Here is a 21,911-nt window from a genome sequence, read left to right as displayed (position 1 = left end):
CGCAAAAAACCCTCCGTTAAATCGCTTCTCCGAATATAAGCCCCCCGGGGGGCTTGTACTTGGAATTTGCCCTCGAATACAAAGTAAAACAAAGCAAAAATGGTAAATTTCCTTCCCACTACAAGCTAGCCCAATCAATTTTGAAACGCAAATTTCCCTCCGTACATAAGCCCCTCCAAAAATAAGCCTCTCAAAAAGGGCCTTTGAAAAATATAAGCCCCGGGGCTTATTTTAAGAATTTTACCGTAATTCACCATCTGATTTTTTGTTTTCTTTCTTTACTTTTTCTCTCCCTCTTCCTTTGGTATTGAAAATTTTACTGATCCAGATATCTACTATATGTAGAGCTTTAGATTCGAGGACGAGGAGGAGGACCACTACAAGGAAAAAAATTAATGTTAAGTTTTCTCCCCTATTCTCTAGAAATAGACACCCCGGAAAGCTTCATTGTACCTTTTTTCACCTCAAAAGTTGACACGCCGTTGAAGGAGGTTAAGCCCTCGCCCGATCGCTAAATGATAAAATTTCTAACATTTGGTAACTTGTTTTGGCCACTTCGACACTCTCGCTAAAACTCGTAGTAGACAAACGACGGCTACCACATTTTCCCGCCAAAATGACGGTGGTTCGCGCGCGCACTACTTAGTATTCGGAAAATCTCGTACTCGTAGTCGTCCTCGTCTCAGAATCTAACTAAGGGACCGGTCATTATTTATGTGGGGGGGTGGGGGGATTTTTTTTTGTTTTAGCATGAAAGAAAAAACGTGACTCACCCCTTTAAGCCCATTAGTTAATTCTTGACCCACCCCCATATAACTTTATATAAGAGGTGACCCACCCCCAACCCCCTTCAATCTATACCTCTATAAGGAGTTCCTGTTCACTGAACGAAATCAGCATATCTTGTGGACCACTGTCCTACCCTGCGGCCACTTCTTGTTGATGTGCCTTCTTGTATTGTTACAGTATGACTGTCATCATCTGATTCACTTTTGCTTTCACTTTCATCACACAAAACAAGGTCATTGTCACTGTCACTCTCATCACTGTCCTCACCAACACTGTTACACTGACGCTTGAAGGAAATGTAGATTGATTCGCTTGATTTTGTCGATTTTCTTTCCGTTATTGCTAAGTTTATTATGCTCAATGTATTTGTCCAACTCGGGGGCTTTCAGAGTGTCAAGCTCCCCCTTCTCTACAAGTGTTTTCCAGTCATAGCAATGTACATCTTTTAAGGCTCGAACTTGCTTTTCTTTTCTTCGCTCTTGCTTACGGATCTCATTGACACTTACTTGGATACCTACATGTGACATCCAGTTGTGTTATATTTTATGTCCAGCATTGCATTAGAATTTATTTAGATCTTCCACATGAATTGTAGTGAGTGTGATTCTTTACAAAACACACAATGACCCACCCCCAATCATCGTGAAATTCTCTTTTGGCCCACCCCTTTTCTCTAAAAAATTAGGCCTGGCCCACCCCATGATTTTTCCCCCCCACCCCCCTACATAAATAATGACCGGTCCCTAAGCTCTCTAATATCCGGCTAACCTCACTGGTTTGTTGCTGTGGTTTTACCTTCACAGGAGTTTTTTTTTTTCCTTTCTTTTTTTAACTAGCTCTGACTAGTTTCCAGTTATTAAAATTCATATTTGGCTGAAGCTTCGAGACTGAGGGTTTTAATCGTATTGATGGCCCTAAGTATTGGAGTCAAGTTTGAATTTTGATAATTCGAAACTGCGAGAGTCGGGGGACTTCCCTCTACGCCCCAGTCCTTAGCTTTCGCGGCTCCCTTGCGTGATTCTCAAATGCAGCACCTGCTTGCAACTTCATGAAATGATTTTTATTCATCAAAATCATCCGTTTTTTAGTTACTCCACAGATAAGTGCGAGGGAAGCCAATTCTTTTCTTCAAAAATAACTGTCCAAGCCAGGCTCCTGCCAAAGCTTTGCCAAGGAAGAAACAATCAACAAGCTGACTACACATGAGCTCGGCCCTCGTGTTCCTCAGTTTTGCTGTCGATCGCCAAGTGAATATCAAAGCAGCATCGCTTGATGAAAACGTGCAAATATGGGGCCCTTACAATGAGGCTACTTGTGTGATAGTCTTGGTACTATAAGAATTTTTTCTTAATTCTGAAATGTATATGGCAAAGCTGTTTAGATGCCCATATTTTTGTTTGCTTGATTTCAAGGTTTCTTGTACAAATTAAGATCTCAAACTTCCCCACTATTCCATGTATCAGTAGAGAGATTAAGCATCGCGTTTACGGCAAACGGCAAACGTGAGATTCAAGTTGAGAAATGTTCAAAATGAGAAATGAGCAGATAAAATCAGCTTAAAACAATTGTTACGGAGAGAATCGCCGTAAACCTACCGATTTTCGTGTAGATATAATAAACAGTAGACGATAAGTAAATGGAAAACTTGGTCACGTGGCACAAATTCACGTTTGCTGTTTGCCGAAAACGCGATGCTTAATCTCTCTACTGATACATGGAATAGTGGGGAAGTTTGAAGTTAGTATTTATATTGATTTTAGAACGCGATTTTAAAATGTTAAGCAATATCAGTCTCATGTAAAACAACTCGCAAAACTTTGTATTGGAGACATTAGGGCCATTTATACGAGGAAAAATAAGACGCGTCTTAAATAAGACGCGAACTGTACCATTTATACGAGCATGTCTTATCTAATAAGACGCGTCTTAGCTAAGCCGCGTCTTATTTTAGACGAAAAGTGCCGTTTATACGGAAAGTTCGCGTCTTATTTAAGACTCGTCTTATGTAAGACGCGTCTTATTTTTCCTCGTATAAATGACCCTATTGAGGAAAAAAAAGTTCGAACTTAAACAAGAGTTTATTTTTCGCTGGCTTTCGTACGTCCTTCTTAAATTTCACGTTTCAAACCTTTCATCTTTCTCGGCTGTTACTTCACTAATCCCAGCACATTTCGTATCAATTTTAAGCTTTAAGGGAAATATATATTGTTATAGACAGAAACATTTTTCCTTCATTGCAGTATATCATAAACTCATTGACTCATAGTTAATGAGTTCCACGTTCAGTGGAGCGCTGAGTATGTAGGGTTAAGCGACTGATTAAAATTCTCTAGGTAGCCAGGCACTTTAAACAAAATAAAACAAACAACATCTGCAGTTCAAAGACATTTTTTATTCTAGGGTATTTTAAATGTTAACAATATTTTAAAACTTTTATGTTGGAAAACACGCTTTATCTGTCTGTTGAACATCACATCTGCTTGCTCCATGAAACCGGGTTAAAACTTGTATGTGTGTCGTATGTGTTAGATCTGGAGAAATAAAAAAAACGTGTAAAAGTTCGAGATGATTCATAAGTCATCGGAGTGGGCTTTAGTGAAGATCTTTAAAATCTACCTCTCTCACCCTGTTTTGTAAGCCCCCCCCCCCCCCGCCACCCTTGCCCCCTCAAAAATAATCATTTCGCAACCTCCCCCCTTTCTTGTTAGGCATGCAAAACCAAAAGATATATTTTAAGACAATTTTTAAAAGAAAAGCAAATTGAGATATAAACTTGTGGAAGGAAAGGGTTTTTTTTAAACTCAATGACAAAAAAAAAATGAAGAAAAGAGAGGAAAAGAAGGAAGGAAGGGAAATAAACAAAACAAAGCAAGTGCCAACTTTTCAAGTTTTTTTTTACTTTTCTCGTCTTCAGTAGCAAACAAATAAAGGTAAAAGCTTCCGGATATGCTTTCACTGCATGTACCAACAGTACTTAATATTTTTTTTTTTTAATAGCGGCACTGTTGACGTTGCCATTGTGACAAATGAGTATATTTTTGAGTAATTATTGGATAAGGCTGAGAATGATCTGCTGAAGAATTATGCAGATCCTTCAGCCTCGAGCGATAACACCCTCCTCGATCTGCATAAAGGCTTCAGATCCAAAAAACTCTCTAATTATTACGGAGATAAAATAACAGGCGGACGTTTTGACTTATACCTTATTGTCTTATTTTTGTTCTCGTTTTTGTTAATTTTCGGACAATTAACAAGAGTTTTCACTCAAATTATTGGAAATTACGTTATTGCGCTTGGTAGAGGGGTGGGGCAGATATTTGTGTACTTTACCAAATAATCATGAATGTCAAGAGAGGATAAAGTTCTGTCCTCTTTTGTGAATGTGCATTGAGGGTAATGATTATTGCACTCATGATAGTAACCCCTTCGCAATTTATGATTGCCGGCAATTCCAGTTCTCTACATAGCAGAAGAACTCCTGCATAAAGCAAAACTTACAATAGATCATGATATTACTCTAGCTCATCTTCCGCGTCAGCGAAGCTCTATATAATAAGGCGAATAAGTAATTTTCTTCAGAATGCTTCCTCATCATTATAACAGATTATGATGAATAATCAACAATGCTACCTACATATGTACTGTCGCAATTTGTAATAATCATCGCACTTTGTAATACCTTTCGCAATTTGTAATAAACCGTGTCGCACTTTGTAATAAAAAAGCTGTCGCAATTTGTAACAACTGTTCATCGCACTTTGTAATAAACTAAGCTGTCGCAATTTGTAATAATTCCATCGCACTTTGTAATAACTTTTTGAGAGTAATTAAACTTACTTCGTCAACATCCGTTTAAATACTAAAATACGGTCAACAATGCTATGTTTAAGTGGTTTTGAAGTATATTCTCGTTGGGTAACCCTGCTTAGTGTACTATTTTGTTGCCCAGATTTCCGAGAGCTAGAGCAAATAACAGCAATCAAAATAACAAGGTTAATAGCAAGGACGCCCTCGTCAAGCGAAATAAAATGGCGATAAATATAAACGACAAAGAGATTAGATAAAATGGCGAAAGCCGCGGACAAATATTAGAGTAAAATACAATAGTAAACTATAGATATGGACATGGACCCGTCTTCGCAATGCACGAAAAGCCAGACTAGAGACTCATACGCCCCCCCCCCCCCCCCCCCCACCCCCTCCTCTCTTAAGAGAGCGCCTTAACCAGCTGTTTGAAACCTAGAATGTAATACAGTTTTAATACCGATCCTTGTGACTTGAGTTTAGGCCACTGCAACAGATTATACCTCATTAAAAAAGCCGTTAGAGTTTCTACCTCCCTGGGTGGGGGGAGTACCTAGATTTCTACTTAGCGACCTGTGGCGGTGTTTAAGTGTCGAAAGCACGAAGAAAGCTCAAGTCACTACACTTTAACGCAAAGTGTACCTCGAACCTCACACTGAGAGTCTGTAAGCGAAAGTCTACAATCTGAGCATGCCTTAATCATAAGTTTCACCTTAGTGAATGCTTTCTCATTGCACAACTTACTTTTCTTTGATTCACTTCTCTCCCAACATACTGAGGTGGTTTATATGTTTCTGTGCGACCTCCGCCAGGCTCTCTCTGCAAGGGAATTAAAAGCTAAAATATTGTAACTTTCCTTAAATTGCATGCCATCACTTTGATTAAGTTTTGTTTACTTTGTCTCCGAGGAAAGCTTCCCGACCATACTCCTGCAATTTTGTATGCTCTTCATTACCTCCGGTTGTTCCTCTCTGTAAGGAATATAAATGGAAAATAATCAGTATTACCTTGACGGTATGCCACCGTCTCAGCAGAGCAGTGCTTTCACAAGCCTGAATTTTAGTCATGCAAGTCCTCAAGTCGCACCATCCCGAGAAAGAGCAGTAAAGGAGATGGCTGAAATTAAGGCTATGCTAACTTTTAAAAAAAAAAAGAAACGCTTCCTTCCCAATAGGCATAGATGTTGAAAATGCATCAGCACCTCCGCCGGCTATCTTCGTTCTACAAGGACGAAAAAACTGTAGCAGAAGTTGATCCGTCGAGGGGTGGTTTGTTGAATGCTCTGTTTGAACTAAAAAACGGGATTCAGAGGCAGCATAGATAGTTGAAGCGAGAACTTGAGAAACCTTTAGGGAAAAGACCAAATTTACATGACATAAGGCTAATAGTGTATCAGGGAAAATGCATCACAGCTGCTTGTTAATTCAATGGCTACATTAAGACAAATGTTCTGCAAGAAACAACAAGGAAGCAAAGTACTTTACATAACAACAATTTAGTCTCGATATGTGCATCCCTTGGAAGATTGTTTAGAGCTTCAGAGGTCAGGAAACCGCTCGTTCAATAGACACCGTGAAAATTTTTACTGTTTATTAAGCTTCAATTCAAATATGTTTACTGCAGACTTTTACAAGAGGAAGGGTGGCTGAGTGGTTAGAGCGCTCAGCTGGACTTGTAATACGAGTTTAGTTACCGCTCGCTGGATTTCTAAATAGTCATTTGGTTTAAGGACTCCAGCCAGTCAGGATTCTTAACCCTGATATGTTGATTTGTATCATTTGTTTCAGTTGGTTGCTCGACTTAACTAGCCTTTGCGCTATAAATACAGCCTTTGCTGTAAATACCACCGAGGATAAATAACAAGAATTTATGGTATAGAATTTCATTTATTTCATCTACTCAACGGTCAAACGTAATATAGAAATGCACACAACCAGACTTTCGACAGCGAGCGAACTGAGCACGTACACCCAAGACGCCTTATTGAAGAAAGATCTCATAATAATCACTAAATGAGAATTCTGAAGCGCAAGATATTAGGAAATTTTGACAAAGGGGGTGAAAATTTCAAAAATCTGTGTTTACAAAAAAAATGCAATTTTGCTTTTTCCTCTTCGGGCAACACACATTTGTTTGGTTTGTTTAATGAGGTAATTAGTATGTATTAGTTAAAGATCAAAAGTTGCTAAACAAGACGAAATAGGGAACATGTTTTTAAATATTTAGAACCACGACAATCAATCCGAAGTCAACTTCAAACTTTCTTCGAAATAAATTTTTTGCATGGGATCACTGTAATTCATCGTAAGTCGTTGTATTTGACAAATTTTAACACTCATAATACATTTCAATTCCAAGCCACAAATGTTTCTAAGTAAATCTTAAAGTTTTAGAGACACTCTGTTCTGTCGCGAATTGTAATACCTGTCGTAAATTGAAATAAGAGTCGTCGTAAATTGTAATATCTGTCGCAAATTGCAATAACAGTTGTCGAGAATTGTAATAACCAAGCTATCGTAAATTGTAATAACACGTTGTCGTAAATTGTCCCAAGCCGAATTGTTGTGAATTGTAATAACACATTGTGATGTTTTGTAATAAGTTTTGAAAAGGAACAATAATTCACCAAGAACTCCATCTTTACATAACCAGGATTGTTCTTTTCGACGTACAAGAATCCCTCAATGCAGCTCATCATAAGGTCATGAGTTTAATCTTATCAGAATAAAAACTCATTTTCATATCACTGGCTTTGAACTTTGCCTTGCTTTGAAGCAGACATGCTTGGGGAAACTCGGAAACTAGCCACTCAACCGTGACAGAGTGGCAAGAGTTTCCTTTTCCCATAAAATTTTTAACACAGTGCTAGCCGTTTACTTCTTTTTGTTGTTTTTTTGAGGTACGAGTTTAGTAACAAAGTTCACTAACTGGATGTATCTTTTCCCGATGAATAAATAAGCGTTCTCTTTACCTTCTCGAACAATCAGAATTAACCCCACCACAGCTACAGCTATTATTGCGTCGCGCAAAATACGCAAATGATACGCAAGACGAACGGACACTTTTTTTTTTCTCACATAAAAACTCTAACACGTCTTCGCACTTAATAGCTCCAATAGTTCAATCCATCGAATTAATTCCAACCAAAGTCTAAGCAAAGTTTACGTTACAAAAGGTTACTGTAATCCATCGCGTTTTCACGTTTCTTTTCAGTCTTTTTCTTACCCAAGGAACTTTGTGAGCACTGATCAACATATCACAGTGGCGCCTTGTTCTTGGCTATATTCTCTAGTCTTGTTTTAATTTAGTTACCGCGGGGATTGCGAAACACCAGAGCATAGGGACTTTTTCGTGTAGATTACTGATAATTCAGACGTTTCTTTGTAAAATGACGTCATCAGTGATATAATAAATGTGTTGAAGAAATAATTATTGCGTACTCTTTCGCGCTAGTTGATTTCTTGTTTGTCGCGACTTTTCTTATCAAAATAAAAAAGAATGGTAAAAGTCAGACAAAATTTCAAATCAGTCTCCCTGAAGTCAATTGTGCGTGTGCTATTTACGCGGTTCGAACTTTTCCACTAACCCCCACCCCTACAATATTTCTAATTGCCCCTATGATCAATATGTAGTGGAAGTAACAAGCAGTTGCTCGCTGTAAGTTGGTTGGTTGACTGTTTTGAATACGTTTATCAGGTGGTCGCTGAGATGATTTAGTTGTTGCCATCATACTGGCAACATAAGAGCTGTAATGTTTTTGATTGGCAAGAAGATTTCAGTAGATAAGCCTTTGACGTTAAGAAGTGTTACAAAATACGACAATGTTGACAGCTAGGCTTATTAAAAATTATGACGTGTTATTACAAATTACGATAGCTTGGGTATTACAATTCTCGACAACTATTGCGACAGGTATTACAATTCACGACAGAACACACCTCGATAATGGCCAAATATGACAAAAGAGTTTCAAATGGTTTTCTAATTTGGAGTTCCCTTAAAAAGTATTAATTGTGCGGATGTCTCAGGATAACTTTGGTCGTCTGGAAAGTTTTAGGTGGCTTTTTTGTCTTACCTGGAAACTACTAGCTAGCCTAGACTTACTACAAGTCGACCTCACGAGTTTCTTAGCGAGCGGAGGGAGCTTTTTAGGCCGCGTAGTAGCCAACCGAGCGACGAAGTCGCGAGAGGTCATATTAAATCGGACTAAGGACTTTTTTGAAAGTCTATAGCTAACCCTGATGGATCAGGTCAAAAATTCCGAGGACATTGATAAATTAGCGGTTCTCTCATTAGAAGATTTCAGACACGTTTTGCGACAATACCGAAATTTTTACGAGACGCTTTCCTTTAAGTGATAATAATCGAAATTCCTTGGTAATGAAAAAGCAAAAACACAACCTTCGAAAATCAAAGTAAGTTCATGGAAGAGCCCTAGTTTAGACGAATGGAACGTTTATCTACAAATTTTTACTAAGCCTTTATCGCGTTTCAGAAATTTTTAGGCACTATTGGCTCCTTTGAACAGGCAAGGTGCCCTTAGTCAGGGGCACCCAACGTCTATTTTTGGAAAATATCTTTTCGGAAGACGATTTAGGATCTACAATTTTTAGAACATTTGTGGTAAAATTTCTTGCTTGCCTGCCTCTCCTAGGATTTTCGAACATCTAAAAAATGGTATAATTGCCGGTTTTTACCCTGAAAAGGTCAATTAGATTTTTTGGGAGCCTTATTTCTGGCTGAAATTTCGAAAAGGTAAGTTTTGATCCCTATAATTTTCGGAGCACTGGACTTTCAGCTAGGAAATCCGAACAGATAAAAAAATAAGGAGGATAAAAATATGCCTGTATCTACCGTTTAAATAGTAAAATACGGTCAACAATGCTATGTTTAAGTCGGGTTTTGAACTATATTCTCGTTGAGTATCCCTGCTTAGTGTACTATTTTGTTGCCCGGATTTCCGAGAGCTAGAGCAAATAACAGCAATCAAAATAACAAGGTTGATAGCAAGGAGACCCTCGTCAAGCGAGATAAAATGGCGACAAATATAAACGATAAAGAGATTAGTTAAAATGGCGAAAGCCGGGGACAAATATTAGGCAAAATACAGTAGTAAACTATAGATATGGACATGGACCCGAGTAGTATGGGAGGCTCCAGAAGGTCCCGACCAATCACAGCGCAGCAAAATTTTTCTCGACCAATCAGAATCAAGCATACAGCCCATGTGACTTCAATGACGTCAAAGCTCCCAAATATGGGCATAAAAATCACGTGACCCCCCGCAAGAGATGGATCCGCATTCTTGGCATAGTTTTGAAGGACCGCGTAGAACCTGGGTACGAATGGGACACTCAAAACAAAGCCCCAGTCCCCTCGCATTCCCCGGAAGTCAATAAAAACACACTCTATTGAGATCAACATCATTGCATGAGTTTTAATGAACGTACCGCGTAAACCCTAAGTTACATCCGGGACGTATGTGAGGTCCTAGTGACGTCACGCCCATGGTTTTTACAAATCTAAGAGCAGATCCAATTCGTCCCCAATCCTCTCGTAGCCATAGGGATAGCTGGATCGGGTAGCCACCTGGAGGACGCGTTTGTCAAACACCAACCCATAATGCTTCACGCGCGGAACCACTTGAATGTGTTTCTTTTCCAAATCCCGTGTGAAATGATAGGGGTTGACAATGTTCAAATTTCGGCGAGTGTCCTGAGGCGAGTCTAATTCCGAGAGAATGTTCTCTTTCATGGTATGAAAATTGAGGATGGCCGACCCCCGGACGTTCAGCGTGAAACCGCGGACCTTGCACACCACTTTACCTCCACGGGTCGTATACCCATAATTCTTGGCGCCCCCCGAAACGAACTCGGTGATGACATCCCCATCCAATTCATCTGTCATGTCGCCTAGAAAATCCCCAATGGCAATACTGGGTTGACCGGGACGCCACTTGTACACTACACTGTCGGTATCATAATAAAGCACTTGCTGCTGGAGAGTGTCCAGGGACTCGTAGAGTTTCAATCGGGCATGACACGTGGTAAACGCCGCCACAAAGATGTTGGTCTTGGTGCCTTTCACGGCATTGTCTTGGACACTGGTGTAGACGGCTTCCAAAATATCGTCGGTACAGAGGCGGAGCGTACTGAGATCAAGAGCCGCATCAGAAACGAGGCTGAACAAATGGGCGGGGTTTTGAACGGTGACGGTGGTGGGTTTGTTGATCCGCTCGCCAAACTTGCCCCAAAAACTGTTCAACATGAGTTTGGCGGTGGCCTTGCGACCAGGGTTTTTGGCAATGCTGGCAATGTCCAGTCGGATCCCCTCCCGTTCCTGGTAGCGATGAATGTAGTCGCGTTTTTGTTCGAGGGTCTGACACCAACCGGGCCACCCCGCGGATTCTTGTTTGAGTTTGAGCCAAGTGTTCACGTAATCAGCGAAAAGACCCGTTTGGCGTTGCTCGGGGGGAAAATGCCAGACTTCATGGATCTTGATCAAGGTGTACCCCTTTTCCACGGCTTTGACCAATTCGGGCGTACACCAGGTCCCACGTAGTGTACGATCTGCATCCGAATGAGGGCAATACTGGGTTCGGGTCAACATGGGTTGGGCTTGCTCTGTCTGGACACAGGCACCGCAGAGAGGAAAGGTGAGCTTTTGGCCACAGCGTACAGGCAAGACCGGGTGGAATAGACCAGCGGGAGGCAGAATATCCACCGTAGCCACACCAAAATAGGACGCCAGGGACTGGTCAGCGGGTTGGGTGATGATCTTGGGATGACCGATAGGGTAAGGGCAGTTCTTATTCACCCATGGGTACAGGGAGGTCACATCCACATAACGTATTTCCTCCCCCTCTTCAGCCACGGCATGCAACGCCACGGCACCGGTGCGACCCCCAAAAAAGGCGTCACGGGGTTCCAAGGGTGCCACCAAATCAAACGACGTCAAGAAACGTTGGACAGCTTCATCCGTGGCCACCAGTCGGTCCCAGTCACACTCCCACATTTCGATCACCGTGTAACCCGCTCGGAGCAGGGCCATGCGTTTGGAGAGCGTGGCCTGATAGAGTTCCTCTACGCTTCGATCCGGTGTGGCATAATGTTTGGCATCTCTCACGGGATAACAAGTGGGACAGCCATGGTAGAGACACCCATGAAATTCGTAAACAGTGCGGGTCAGAGGATCATAGCCATCGACGAAATAACTGTTCACAAGGGTCCGGACAAACTGCTCACCCCCATTCCGGACATGTCGAATGCGATCGGCACTAGCCCCCTCTTTAGGAATAAGGTGTTCTTGGTAGTACAACCATTGTAGGGCCTTGAGGGATTGATTGACTTGAGCCCCTCGCCACCCCTGGAGCGGTTCAACGGCAATGGTGTCGGGGGTCAAATGATGCTTGCGCCAATAGAGATTGCAGGCACTGGCGATGGTGATACATTTGGCCATGGGATTGAACCCAGCCTGCCGTTCAAATTCTTGTTGAAAGGCTTCACATCCCGCTTTCAACAGCGCCACATCTGATTTGCAATACTCGATCATGTCTTGCTGGAAATCAAAACGCACGTTACGACGGACTTGGTCGGCATGCCAACGCGTCAGTTCGTCTTTCTTTTTGGCCATCATGCCCTCAGGATCGTAAAATTCCAAATCGGGGATGCGGCCCACGTACTGTTGATGATCCGGTGTATTGAACAAATGCGGAAAAAAGCCCTTCTTCAATTCGGTCAAATTGAAGGTGCTGGGAAACGAGGCCAGCGGCATAGGTAGGAAACACAACGAGTCAATGAATTTGAGGGGTCCACTCCTGAAGGACAACACTTTTGCGCCCACGGTCAATTGATCCACCACCTCGCGTTGTTGCTGGTACAGTTCATGCAGAATGAACATGCCGTCAAACCCTTTCAAATTGTGAAACACCACGAGAATGGTCCGCTCACTCTCACTGTCTGGGAGGTCTGTAAGATCATCCAAATCGCGCAAAAATTGGAGGGCACAATCCTCTCCGTCCAACACATGAATGGTCGTTTCTTCACTAGACGAATAACATAACAAATTGGCTACAAACACACCTTCCGCATTCTGCATGGCTTCAAAATCGGCGTAAACAAACAGGGGAGGGGGTGGCGCCACCATGCTACCTCCCCCCTCCTCTGTGGGTTCAGTCTCTTCCTCATTCTCAACCACGGGTTGAATGTAACACTTGTGGTATTGGATAGACACCCATTCGTGACACACGGGACACTTGGCATACCCACACTGATGGCGTTGGTTAGGGACGACGGTGTACTGGGCCTGGCATTTGAGACAGGTTTTAATGGATTGACATTGCCGACTGTCCACATGATGACGTTTACACTGCTCACCGTAAAACTTGCGATGACATAAGGGGCAATACTCTGTAGGGCGGGTGCCACGCACATAATCTGGACAGTCAAATCGACCACACGCTTTGCAGCGTTTCCCTTGACAACTGTGATGGGCCCGATCGTCGGTGTTGAACCCTCGTTCACAGTCCAGACAATAGTACGAGCGGTTCACAAAGGCAGGAAAAGACGTACAACCATCAAAATGATCGTTGGATTTGAGTAAACGGATTGGATGAGGCGCGTCAGGGCCTTTGAAGATGAGAAAAAACGGTTTCATCCGGGTCATCACCAAGAGTTGATACTGAGACCCTAACGCCTGTTGAAATTGACGGAGTTCGGGTAAACCACAGGGTCCCTCCGCCACCCCTGCTTGCTGATGGAGAGCTTGGGCTTGACGTAACTGCACAGGACGCCCCCGTTTGAGATTGTCCCAGTCACGAAACCCATCCACGCCTTGATCTTTATGGCAGTGGGCTCGCATGGTGACAATCGCGCGGGCACAACATAAAGCATCTCTGTTTCGAATGGTAATAATGCATTTCTTTTTCTTGTTCTCTCGATCCAGGCATAGACGTCCGGCATTGCGTTGTTTACGATGGCCTGTTCCTGGGCCGGGCATAGACACAAACACCACATCCACTTGGAACCCACGATCGGGGTTGAAGGCTTCATTGCTGTTCAACTTGCCGGTTAACGTGGCCAACATCTCATCCAATCGTGCCGTACGTTGTAGAAATTCCCCCACGGTAAAATTGGCGGTTTGGTAAGCGTGGGTGAATCCATGCGCTGTAATAGCAAAATTCACAAAATGGTGGGCAGGTCGCTGTTCGCGGCCCAATTCTGTTTCAATGGCTTGATGGAGTGCTTCAGTCAAAGCCAACCCAATATTATCTCCAGCGACAGGATCCCGCAATTGTCGTAACTGCGCATTGAATTGCGCCCGCTCCACTACATCACGCCAGCGGCGTCGTCGACCGATAGGTTGCATAGTAAACTGAAAGAGAGGGCCACGGGCGACAGCTCGTCCCAACTGTTCCCACCGATCATAGGCGCGATCCAATAGAGCATCCCCTTCGTCATCGTCACTGAATGGATACGCCTCCGCCATGACAGCGGCAACAATTTGAATTTTCCCGCGCTGGCTGTGGACTTTTATAGACCGTCTCACGTGATCTCGCCTGCGCTGGGATTGGTGGACCCAGCTCAGGTGAGAGTCAGGTGAGGGGGTTGGATGGACCAGAAGAAGATTGAGGGGGGTCCCCCCCATGGGTACAGACTTCTTCCATCGCCTCTAGGCCTGGACCGAGATCCGTGATTGGCGGAGAATCCCTTAGATAAAGTCTGTCCATCAGAACAGACGTCAGTTACGTTCGAGAAATGCCTAACAAAAATCCTGAGAAAGCAAGAGAGTTGAAACACGCGTGGTACGTCAAGAATAAGGAGAGATTGTTACAACAGAAACGGGAAAAGCGGGCGGCTCAGAAAAAGGTGAAACCCCCCAAACCGCCTAAACCAGCGCCGACCCCCGAACAGGAAGCCCGAGCCCGAGAATTGAACCGACTGGCCTGTCTGCGGTATCGCACCAAAAACGCGGCCTACGTACGCTTGCTGAACCGGGACTATTATCACAAACACCGCGAGCAGATTGTACAGCAGCAACGGGACCGACGTGCCCAGGCTCGACAGAGAACCGAGAGTCCCTTCCGAAAGTTGCGTGCCTTAGCGGACGTGTGTTCTTCCAGGTTGCTAGAATTAAATTATGGATACACCAGCATCGCACCGAAAAAAGCGGGACCCCGAGGTCAACAAACGGAACCAAAAACTGTATCGGAAACGTCAGTATGCGTCCGTGAACGGGATCGAAAAAGTAAAAGCCCTCCATCGTCGACGCTACCACCAACACATGGCAAACTTGAAAGCCAGAGGGGAGTACGAGGCCTTTAAAGCCAAAAAACTAGACTATGGGATGAAACGATATTATGCCATGTCCGAGGAAAAGCGGAGTGAAGTCAAACGCCGGAACGCCCAAGCCCAGAAAAACTGGATGGCCAAAATGAAAGAGGAGGGGACGTACGAGGCCTACAAACACCGATTGAACGAACGGCGGCGACAACTCCGGGCCGAAAAACAGCGAGCCTTGGGGGAAGAAGGGTGGAGAGCGTTACAGAAAGAAAAGTATCGGAAGCGGATGGAGACCACACAAAACCAACGCTTGGCCGAACATTTGGAACGTCCCTTTCCCCTCCCGTGGTGTCCACTAGACTGGTCCGACTCCGAGTTTGACGAGGACCCTGTGCAATCATCCCGTTCCAATGCCTTACAACAGTTACAACAATACTTGTAAGAACAAAATGTGAGTTTTATTAAACCATGTGATTTAAATCATTTCATTGTGTGATCACTGTGTTCCACTTAATTACATGCCCAATCTCAGTTTGGTTTTCATAATGCGTCTCACAATACGCTCCGTCAGGGTTTTACTACCAGGGAGTTGATCAATCTTGGCAATCATCTTGCGATCCGCCACCCATTTATCTTTCAAGGTCTTGGCTTTATCATAGTCCATGTCATGTACTTTCGCAATCCTGTCTAACCGGTTGATGCCGGGATCCCCACGGGCCAATCGTTTTTTCAAATGAGTGCCAGGGCCCATGTACTGATAGCCGGGCCAATGAAATTCAATGCCCGTCTTGTTGAGGAGGTTTTGCACATCAAATAATTTGCCCCCACGTTGCGATCGTCGTGGGCGTCGCCTCGATCGGGCACGGGAGGTAGCTGTCCGACGACGTCTCCGACCCATCACGGGGTTTTCCACGATTTCCAATCCAAGGCTTTCTTGGCGAACCCAGCAGCTTTCTTTTTGGCGATACTGGCAGCTTTCTTTTTAGCAGAGTCTGTCGTGCGTTTGCGAATATCACGCGCCACCGCTTTCTTGATCGAGTCCACACGTTCACTAGGGGTTTCCCAGGGTGCTGTACCGGGCCTATCTGAAAAAGGCAACTCGTGCGCCAACTCAGCACTACTCGGTTGAGGCGTAAACTTGAGTTTCTTTTTAGCACTCGGGGTGATGTTCGGTTTAGGCGGGACCGGGGGTTTTCTGGGCCCAGCTGGCGTGGACCCTTGTTTTATACCTTTGGTGGCTTTCACCAATTGCGTGAACCACGCTTGCATCGGCCCCGCTTCAAAATCATCATCCTCGCCGGGCGTAGCAGCCCCTGCAGCACTCACACCTCCCGCGGGCGCTCCAAAGGGTTGACGCACTTTTTTGGTCCAATGGCGTAACTGACGGCTCACGGCTTTGAGTTGCGGTCGTTTCCAGGCATCGGGGACCTCACTGGTCAAGAGCACATGTTGTCTGGCCGCCAAATCCGCGGCTTTACTCAAGCGAGTATCTTCCACCAATTCTTGTTTGTACTTTTCTTTTAATTGCAAAAAAGCCGGGGCGTTGTCCACCGTGGTGCTCACCATCTCGGGTTCCATGGTGCAACTGACGTGTCTCCTTTAGCGCATGCAACGTTTATAACATCGGTAGAGTTCCGGCCAGAGGGCACCGCCGGTTTGAGCCATCATGATGGCGCGCCGTCGTTTCACTGAATGCGCGGGTTTGGCCATCGCGCGTAAACTCTGGGCATGCGGTTTGAGCAACGTGATAGTCTGTCGAGAACGGGGCACCTTGCCACGGAGCGTGTTCATCACTAATTCACTGATGGCATTGATCTGATCCGCATTGGCCATCCGTAACAATTCTTGTCGTTTATGTTGATTGGCTTCTTGTAAGACACTTTTCAAGAACGGGGCTTGACGTTCCATGCGCCACGCCATGCTGAAGGTTCAGAAATTGCCACGACCCCGCTCTATTTATGGTAAATTGGGCCCCACACTGGCGACACAGTTCCCCATGATAATGCCGTTGCATGTGACGTCGACAGCGTTGACACAACGCGGCCTCGATCTCCTCCGTCCATTCTAACGTCAACGTGATGGCTTTACGGGGGGGTCTACTCCGGTCGACGAACACGGATCCTGGGTTTGTATTTTCGGAGCCACAAAGGCGAGAGAGCCATTGCCAACAACGGTAGCCTACCTCCGCGTTGCAGACCACGTCGACGGCGTCGTTTTCGGGGGACATAACGGTGTCGGCGTCCATTGGGTCCACGGACCATCCTCTAATAAATGTCTGGGTCCCTACCCAACGTGTCTTTTTATAGCTTTCTCAATGTTTTGAACCCGCCCCAACCGGTTCGACCTAACATCCGCTGAACCCGTCGTTGAAGAAAAGCCTGTTGCTTGGCACTGATCTTGCCCACCTTTTTCTTTTTCTTTTTTTTCAAGAGGACGGCGGCCGCCACGGCAGGAAGGAGGAGCGGGAGAATACCCCCTCGTTGCTGTCGGCGTCGTCTACCACAAGGCATGATAAATCCCTAGTCTGTCCAACGCCTCTTGTCTTTTATACTTTTTTCACATAATGGAACAATTAAACGATTCCCCCGCATAGCGTTTCCGTTTACCCGATTCCCACTCTCGTGTGCGTTTGTCGGCAATAGCGATGGCACGCTTGGTTTGATGATCCCCAATGGCTTTGGTGATCCCATAGCCAGCTTTGAGAATCCCAAGAGGCAGGCCGGGCCCGACACCCCCTACTTGACCCCTTCGTCGTCGTTTGGCGGGGGATCGACGTCGGGTCGTGGTGCGTTTGCGTTTGCGTCGAGGGGCCATTCCGCTTCGACATTGACCACACATGGTTTTGGGGACCGTCGAAGGCAGGCTCCTGGTTTTATAGCTTCACGGGCGTCGTCCCCGTCCACGGGCTCGGCCACGGCCCCGGCCACGGCCTCGGCGGGGTGGGGGTGGACCGGACGTTCGCGTGGAGGTGCGGCGCACAGACGGTCGGCCTCCCTCTTCATACACGGTGGTGACGGTATTGGTATGCGTGATATTGCGAATGCGTCTCCCTCGCGCCCGTTCTTGGGCATCTTCGTTTAACAAATCCAAGCGTCGCCTTAAGCCTCGTCCTCGATCGTCGTCATCATCATCTTCATCTTCATCCTCCGACGGTGGGGACGAATCGGGGGATGGTGGAGAGGGCACGCGGGGACGTCGTCGCGGTTGTTTGGCGGCCACGGTGGGACGGCCTGTCGGAGTCGTCACCGTGGACGTGGTGGTCCTGGTGCCGGCTCCAGCGCTGCGTCGGGACGTGGAAGGGCGGGAGGGAGCCGTGGTGGTCGTAGCGGTGGTGACAGGGCGTGGTCTGGGCCGTCTAGAACTGCTGGTGGTGGTGGTGGTGGCTGTGGGACGTGTGCGGGTGGACGTAGTGGGACGGGTTTGCGTGGCGGTGGTGGTAGGAGCAGTGGTGATCGTGGGTGGTGGTGGAGGTGGTGGTGGTGCCGTGGTGGTGGCGGGGGCCGTGCCTGTACCTGCCACGGGGGGTAACGTAAAAGCATTCAGGGCATCGTCCACATTGACCGGGTAGGTCAATTGAAAATCTTCAATCTCTTGATCCAATTGGGCTCGATCCACGGGTTGGGTCAATTCAGCCACCATGTCTGTCATGCTACTAAGGTCCCGAAGTACCGAGGGCGAGGTCGGGGACCCCACCCCGGCGGGCGAGAAGGTCGGGGTGTCCATGCGCTCTGATAAGTCAGTACGTTGTCCGCCTTCTCTTTGCCGACGGACCCGGGCGAGTTCTCGTTGCAGTTCGTTTTCGAACGGCAGGGACATCCACGGGCAGGGTATGGACTTGCGCCTTGCCTTCTCGGCGCGTTAAATGACTCCACAAGCGGTACCGATCATCCGAGGCTGGGTGCACATCCAACATCAAATAGCCAAAGGGACGGGACGTGATGCGTTTAAATAGGCGCAAGACTTGACGCCATCGTTCGGGAAAAGCTTGCAGTAAAATCGTGCGTATGCCCGTTTGATCCCGAGGGTTCTTGAAGGCCACAATGTAATGCGCGTTGCGATTAATGGTCTTGGCAAATTTACCCGGCGGGAATAAATCTTGCGTCAAATACAACACGGTGATGTTGCGATGATGGGAATCTTTGGTGAACAAATCCAACACGCGTTTGTCCTGTCCCCCTTCTTCCATCAAATCGTCCAAGACCAGCACGCCACCGCGCGTCCGGCCAAACCATTGGGTCAAATGACGGGGGTCCGGTAACCCGCGATGAAACTGAATTCCCTCTTTCTTTTGCATACGCTCAAACCGGGGTTGCCATCGGTCGTACGCGTAGACGATCTTCTTGGGTTTGACTTGAAACACGTTGAGGTCCCGTAACCATTGTTCCACTAACTCGCTCTTGCCACTGCCCGACGGGCCCGCGATAATCACACTACTGGGCTGTCGAATCATCCTTCCCACGGTCGAGGGTGACGTCGATAATGACCCGTGGCCCCTTTCGCGCCCATACGTTTATACCGTTTGTCACGTCCCAATTTGTCGCCGATTTTATACGCTTTGGCCAACACGCTCATGATCCCTCGTCCGTTTTGACGAAAGCGGGGTCGTCGGGAGGAAGCGCGCTGTCGTCGTCGTCGTCGTCTGTGGCTGGGCATACTGTCCAATACTCGCGGTAGAGGCGTGGCGATTCGTTTTGAATCAAGTGTTCCATCGTCTCTCTTAAATGCGTTTCTTTCAGGGTGTCCATGTACTGTTTGAGCGCGACCCAATCTTGGTCTTGAGCCAGCGTGCGGGCTATGAGCCAATGATACCCATCCCACGCATCTACCCCTTGGACAGTGTTCACCCGTTCAATGGGGTGAGACCACCAATACAAGGTTTCTTCTATGACGAAGGCGTCCGTCACCCGTTGGACATCCCCTCGCGTAATCATGATGAAATGACCACTCGTTCACCACACATCTCGTTTTATGGTGTTTTTTTTATTTCTTAACACTCACAAGGATTACAAAGCATAAAGGCCTGGCGGCTCACATTCTTTTGCTCTCCCTCCTCTGGGCGGGCATCGACTTCATCTTGGACTTCTTGTTTAATCACCCGTTTCAAGCGATCAGCCACTTTCTGGTCATTCAACACTAAATTGTCGCAACTCCATTGCCCCAAAAAGTCTTGATAGGACTGGCCTTGGGCACGGGCTTTCAGGAAAAATAACGCATAATGGCCACAGGTCTGACTATCCAGGGCTTGCAACGTCTGGTCACTGCGAATCAGGTGCTTCCATTGACTCCACCATTGGTGCAGGTCGGGGTGGGTGTACACGTGCAGGGGCAACCCATAACTGTCAAAGATTTCGCACTTGTTCTGTTCCGTCCACAACCCCAACCAATGTTGTCCCGGTTCTCCCGCTGGATCCGTGTTGACAATGTAGGCTTGACGGATACTCTTGGGGGGTGAACGGGGTAACTGGTCGGCGGGGTACACGCCGTGAAACACGCGTCGCAACGTAGGATCTTCAAGGGCCAACGTGCGCAACACTCTATCACTGAGCGCCACAAACTCCATGCCCGGTGTCTTTTGTCTTCTGAGTCTACTTCAGCCGTTGATGTTGTATTTTATACCTCCCATGTGATTGATCTCGTACATGTTTTCATACTCGCTCCAGACCAACACGGTGATGTTGTGACCCACCGCAGCCGCAAAATCAATGATCAGTCGCGTATTGCCCGATTGACGGGGGTTGCGATACTGAGGATCATCGGCTTTGCCACTAGGCACATTGTTGAACAGGAACAACGTGCAGTTCTTGCCTTGGCCCCAATCTCCAGGCAGTAGCATGGGAATCTTGTCTTCATTGTAGACACCCATGGCTTGTAGAAATCGATCGTACCCCAGCAGATCTTCATAGGCTTGGTCTCCTGTCAATTGCAGGGTTCTGTAAGGGTATTCTTCTCCATTCAAGGTCTGACGTATCTGGGTGACCCCAAACTTTTCAAAGGCAAAGGGGTAGCGTTGTAGGTTTCCATTGAAGGCATCCGAATGCAATAACCCGACCATCACTCGGTCAGGAAATCGACCCACAAACACATTGTCTTGTTCCCACTGGGTGGTGCGTCCATCAAAGGAAAAGGTCCGGATTTCGCTCCGCACCACGGGGTAGCGGGCAATTTGTTTGCCCAGCTGTCTTTCTTTCTGCAGTCTCACATAGACACTGGCATTCAAGGTCACTTTTCTCATCAACAAGGTGACTTTGATGTCTTCTGGGTGAATGGCTGGAAATTTCTTGGCCACCAAGGTGCCTTTGTTGGGGGTACCTATCAAGTAGACGGTGTTGGGGTTGAGGAAGAGTTCCAAGTCCATCTGGATATTGGGGACCAATAATTTGCCTGTCTTGAGGGGTGGCAAATGGGGGCGGATGAGGAAGGTGTGCCAATGCTCAGTCAGTAACTTGCTGGTCAAGGTTCTCAATTCGGCATTCCCTTTCCAGTTGGCATCGGTAGGCACATCGGAATTGGCGGCGGTGGCTCCCATGACATTCACCACATTCAGCTGATTGACCCATCCTTGGGGGGCTAACTTGGTGGCCCCTTCTTCTCGGTTGTAGTTCACGAGGGTTTCTAGGTAGGCTCTGTAATGGTAGGTGTTGCTCTGTTCCGTCATGAGGACTCCATTCATGCTCAAGGTGATATCTCGAAAGATGGTGTGTCCAAAATTGTTGACGCAATACACATGTCTCGATTCGTTGCCATCCGAGATGAGCAGCCCTGAATTCAACCCGGTATACCCCGCGGCTGGATTGGTCAGACGGACTTTGACTTTGAATCGGACAGAATTGGTGTCGTAATAATCGTCAGAGCCCGGGATGGAGAACGTGATGGGCTGGATCCCCGTCAAGGCAGGTTGAAACTCCACCTCCCGGGAGGCTTCGTACCGATAATCCACATCGGGCACGTCAAACAGTTGGAGCGACATGATGCGGTCTGTCCCTGGGGTTTAACGGCGTCCTCTTTTTATACCTTTTCGCAGTCTGTACCAATCATGTA

At 46.4% G+C, this 21,911-nt stretch overlaps 2 protein-coding genes across 2 annotated transcripts in view; both read right to left on the bottom strand.

Annotated features, from left to right (window-relative positions):
* Nucleotides 1–3,168: 3,168 nt before the first annotated feature.
* LOC140929528 (uncharacterized) overlaps nucleotides 3,169–21,911 on the bottom strand; it is a 30,725-nt gene continuing 11,982 nt past the window's right edge. The window contains exons 4-6 of the mRNA XM_073379289.1: nucleotides 5,490–5,564; nucleotides 5,338–5,412; nucleotides 3,169–3,320 (exon numbers count right to left, since the gene is read on the bottom strand). Of these exons, the coding sequence (XP_073235390.1) occupies nucleotides 3,315–3,320; nucleotides 5,338–5,412; nucleotides 5,490–5,564 (156 nt within the window). The 3' untranslated portion in view covers nucleotides 3,169–3,314. The remainder of the gene's footprint in view (nucleotides 3,321–5,337; nucleotides 5,413–5,489; nucleotides 5,565–21,911) is intronic.
* LOC140929938 (uncharacterized) lies at nucleotides 18,610–19,323 on the bottom strand. Its single transcript, XM_073379620.1, has one exon. It carries the CDS (start codon nucleotides 19,321–19,323, stop codon nucleotides 18,610–18,612), a length of 714 nt encoding a protein of 237 aa, XP_073235721.1.

This window comes from Porites lutea, chromosome 3 (assembly GCF_958299795.1).
Source record: "Porites lutea chromosome 3, jaPorLute2.1, whole genome shotgun sequence".
NCBI lineage: Eukaryota > Metazoa > Cnidaria > Anthozoa > Scleractinia > Poritidae > Porites > Porites lutea.
This window is presented reverse-complemented; position numbering and strand designations above follow the sequence as displayed.

What these genes read in the sequence shown, in the direction of transcription:
- LOC140929938 (XM_073379620.1), bottom strand. Translation starts at nt 19,323, where the DNA reads ATGATTCGACAGCCCAGTAGTGTGATTATCGCGGGCCCGTCGGGCAGT.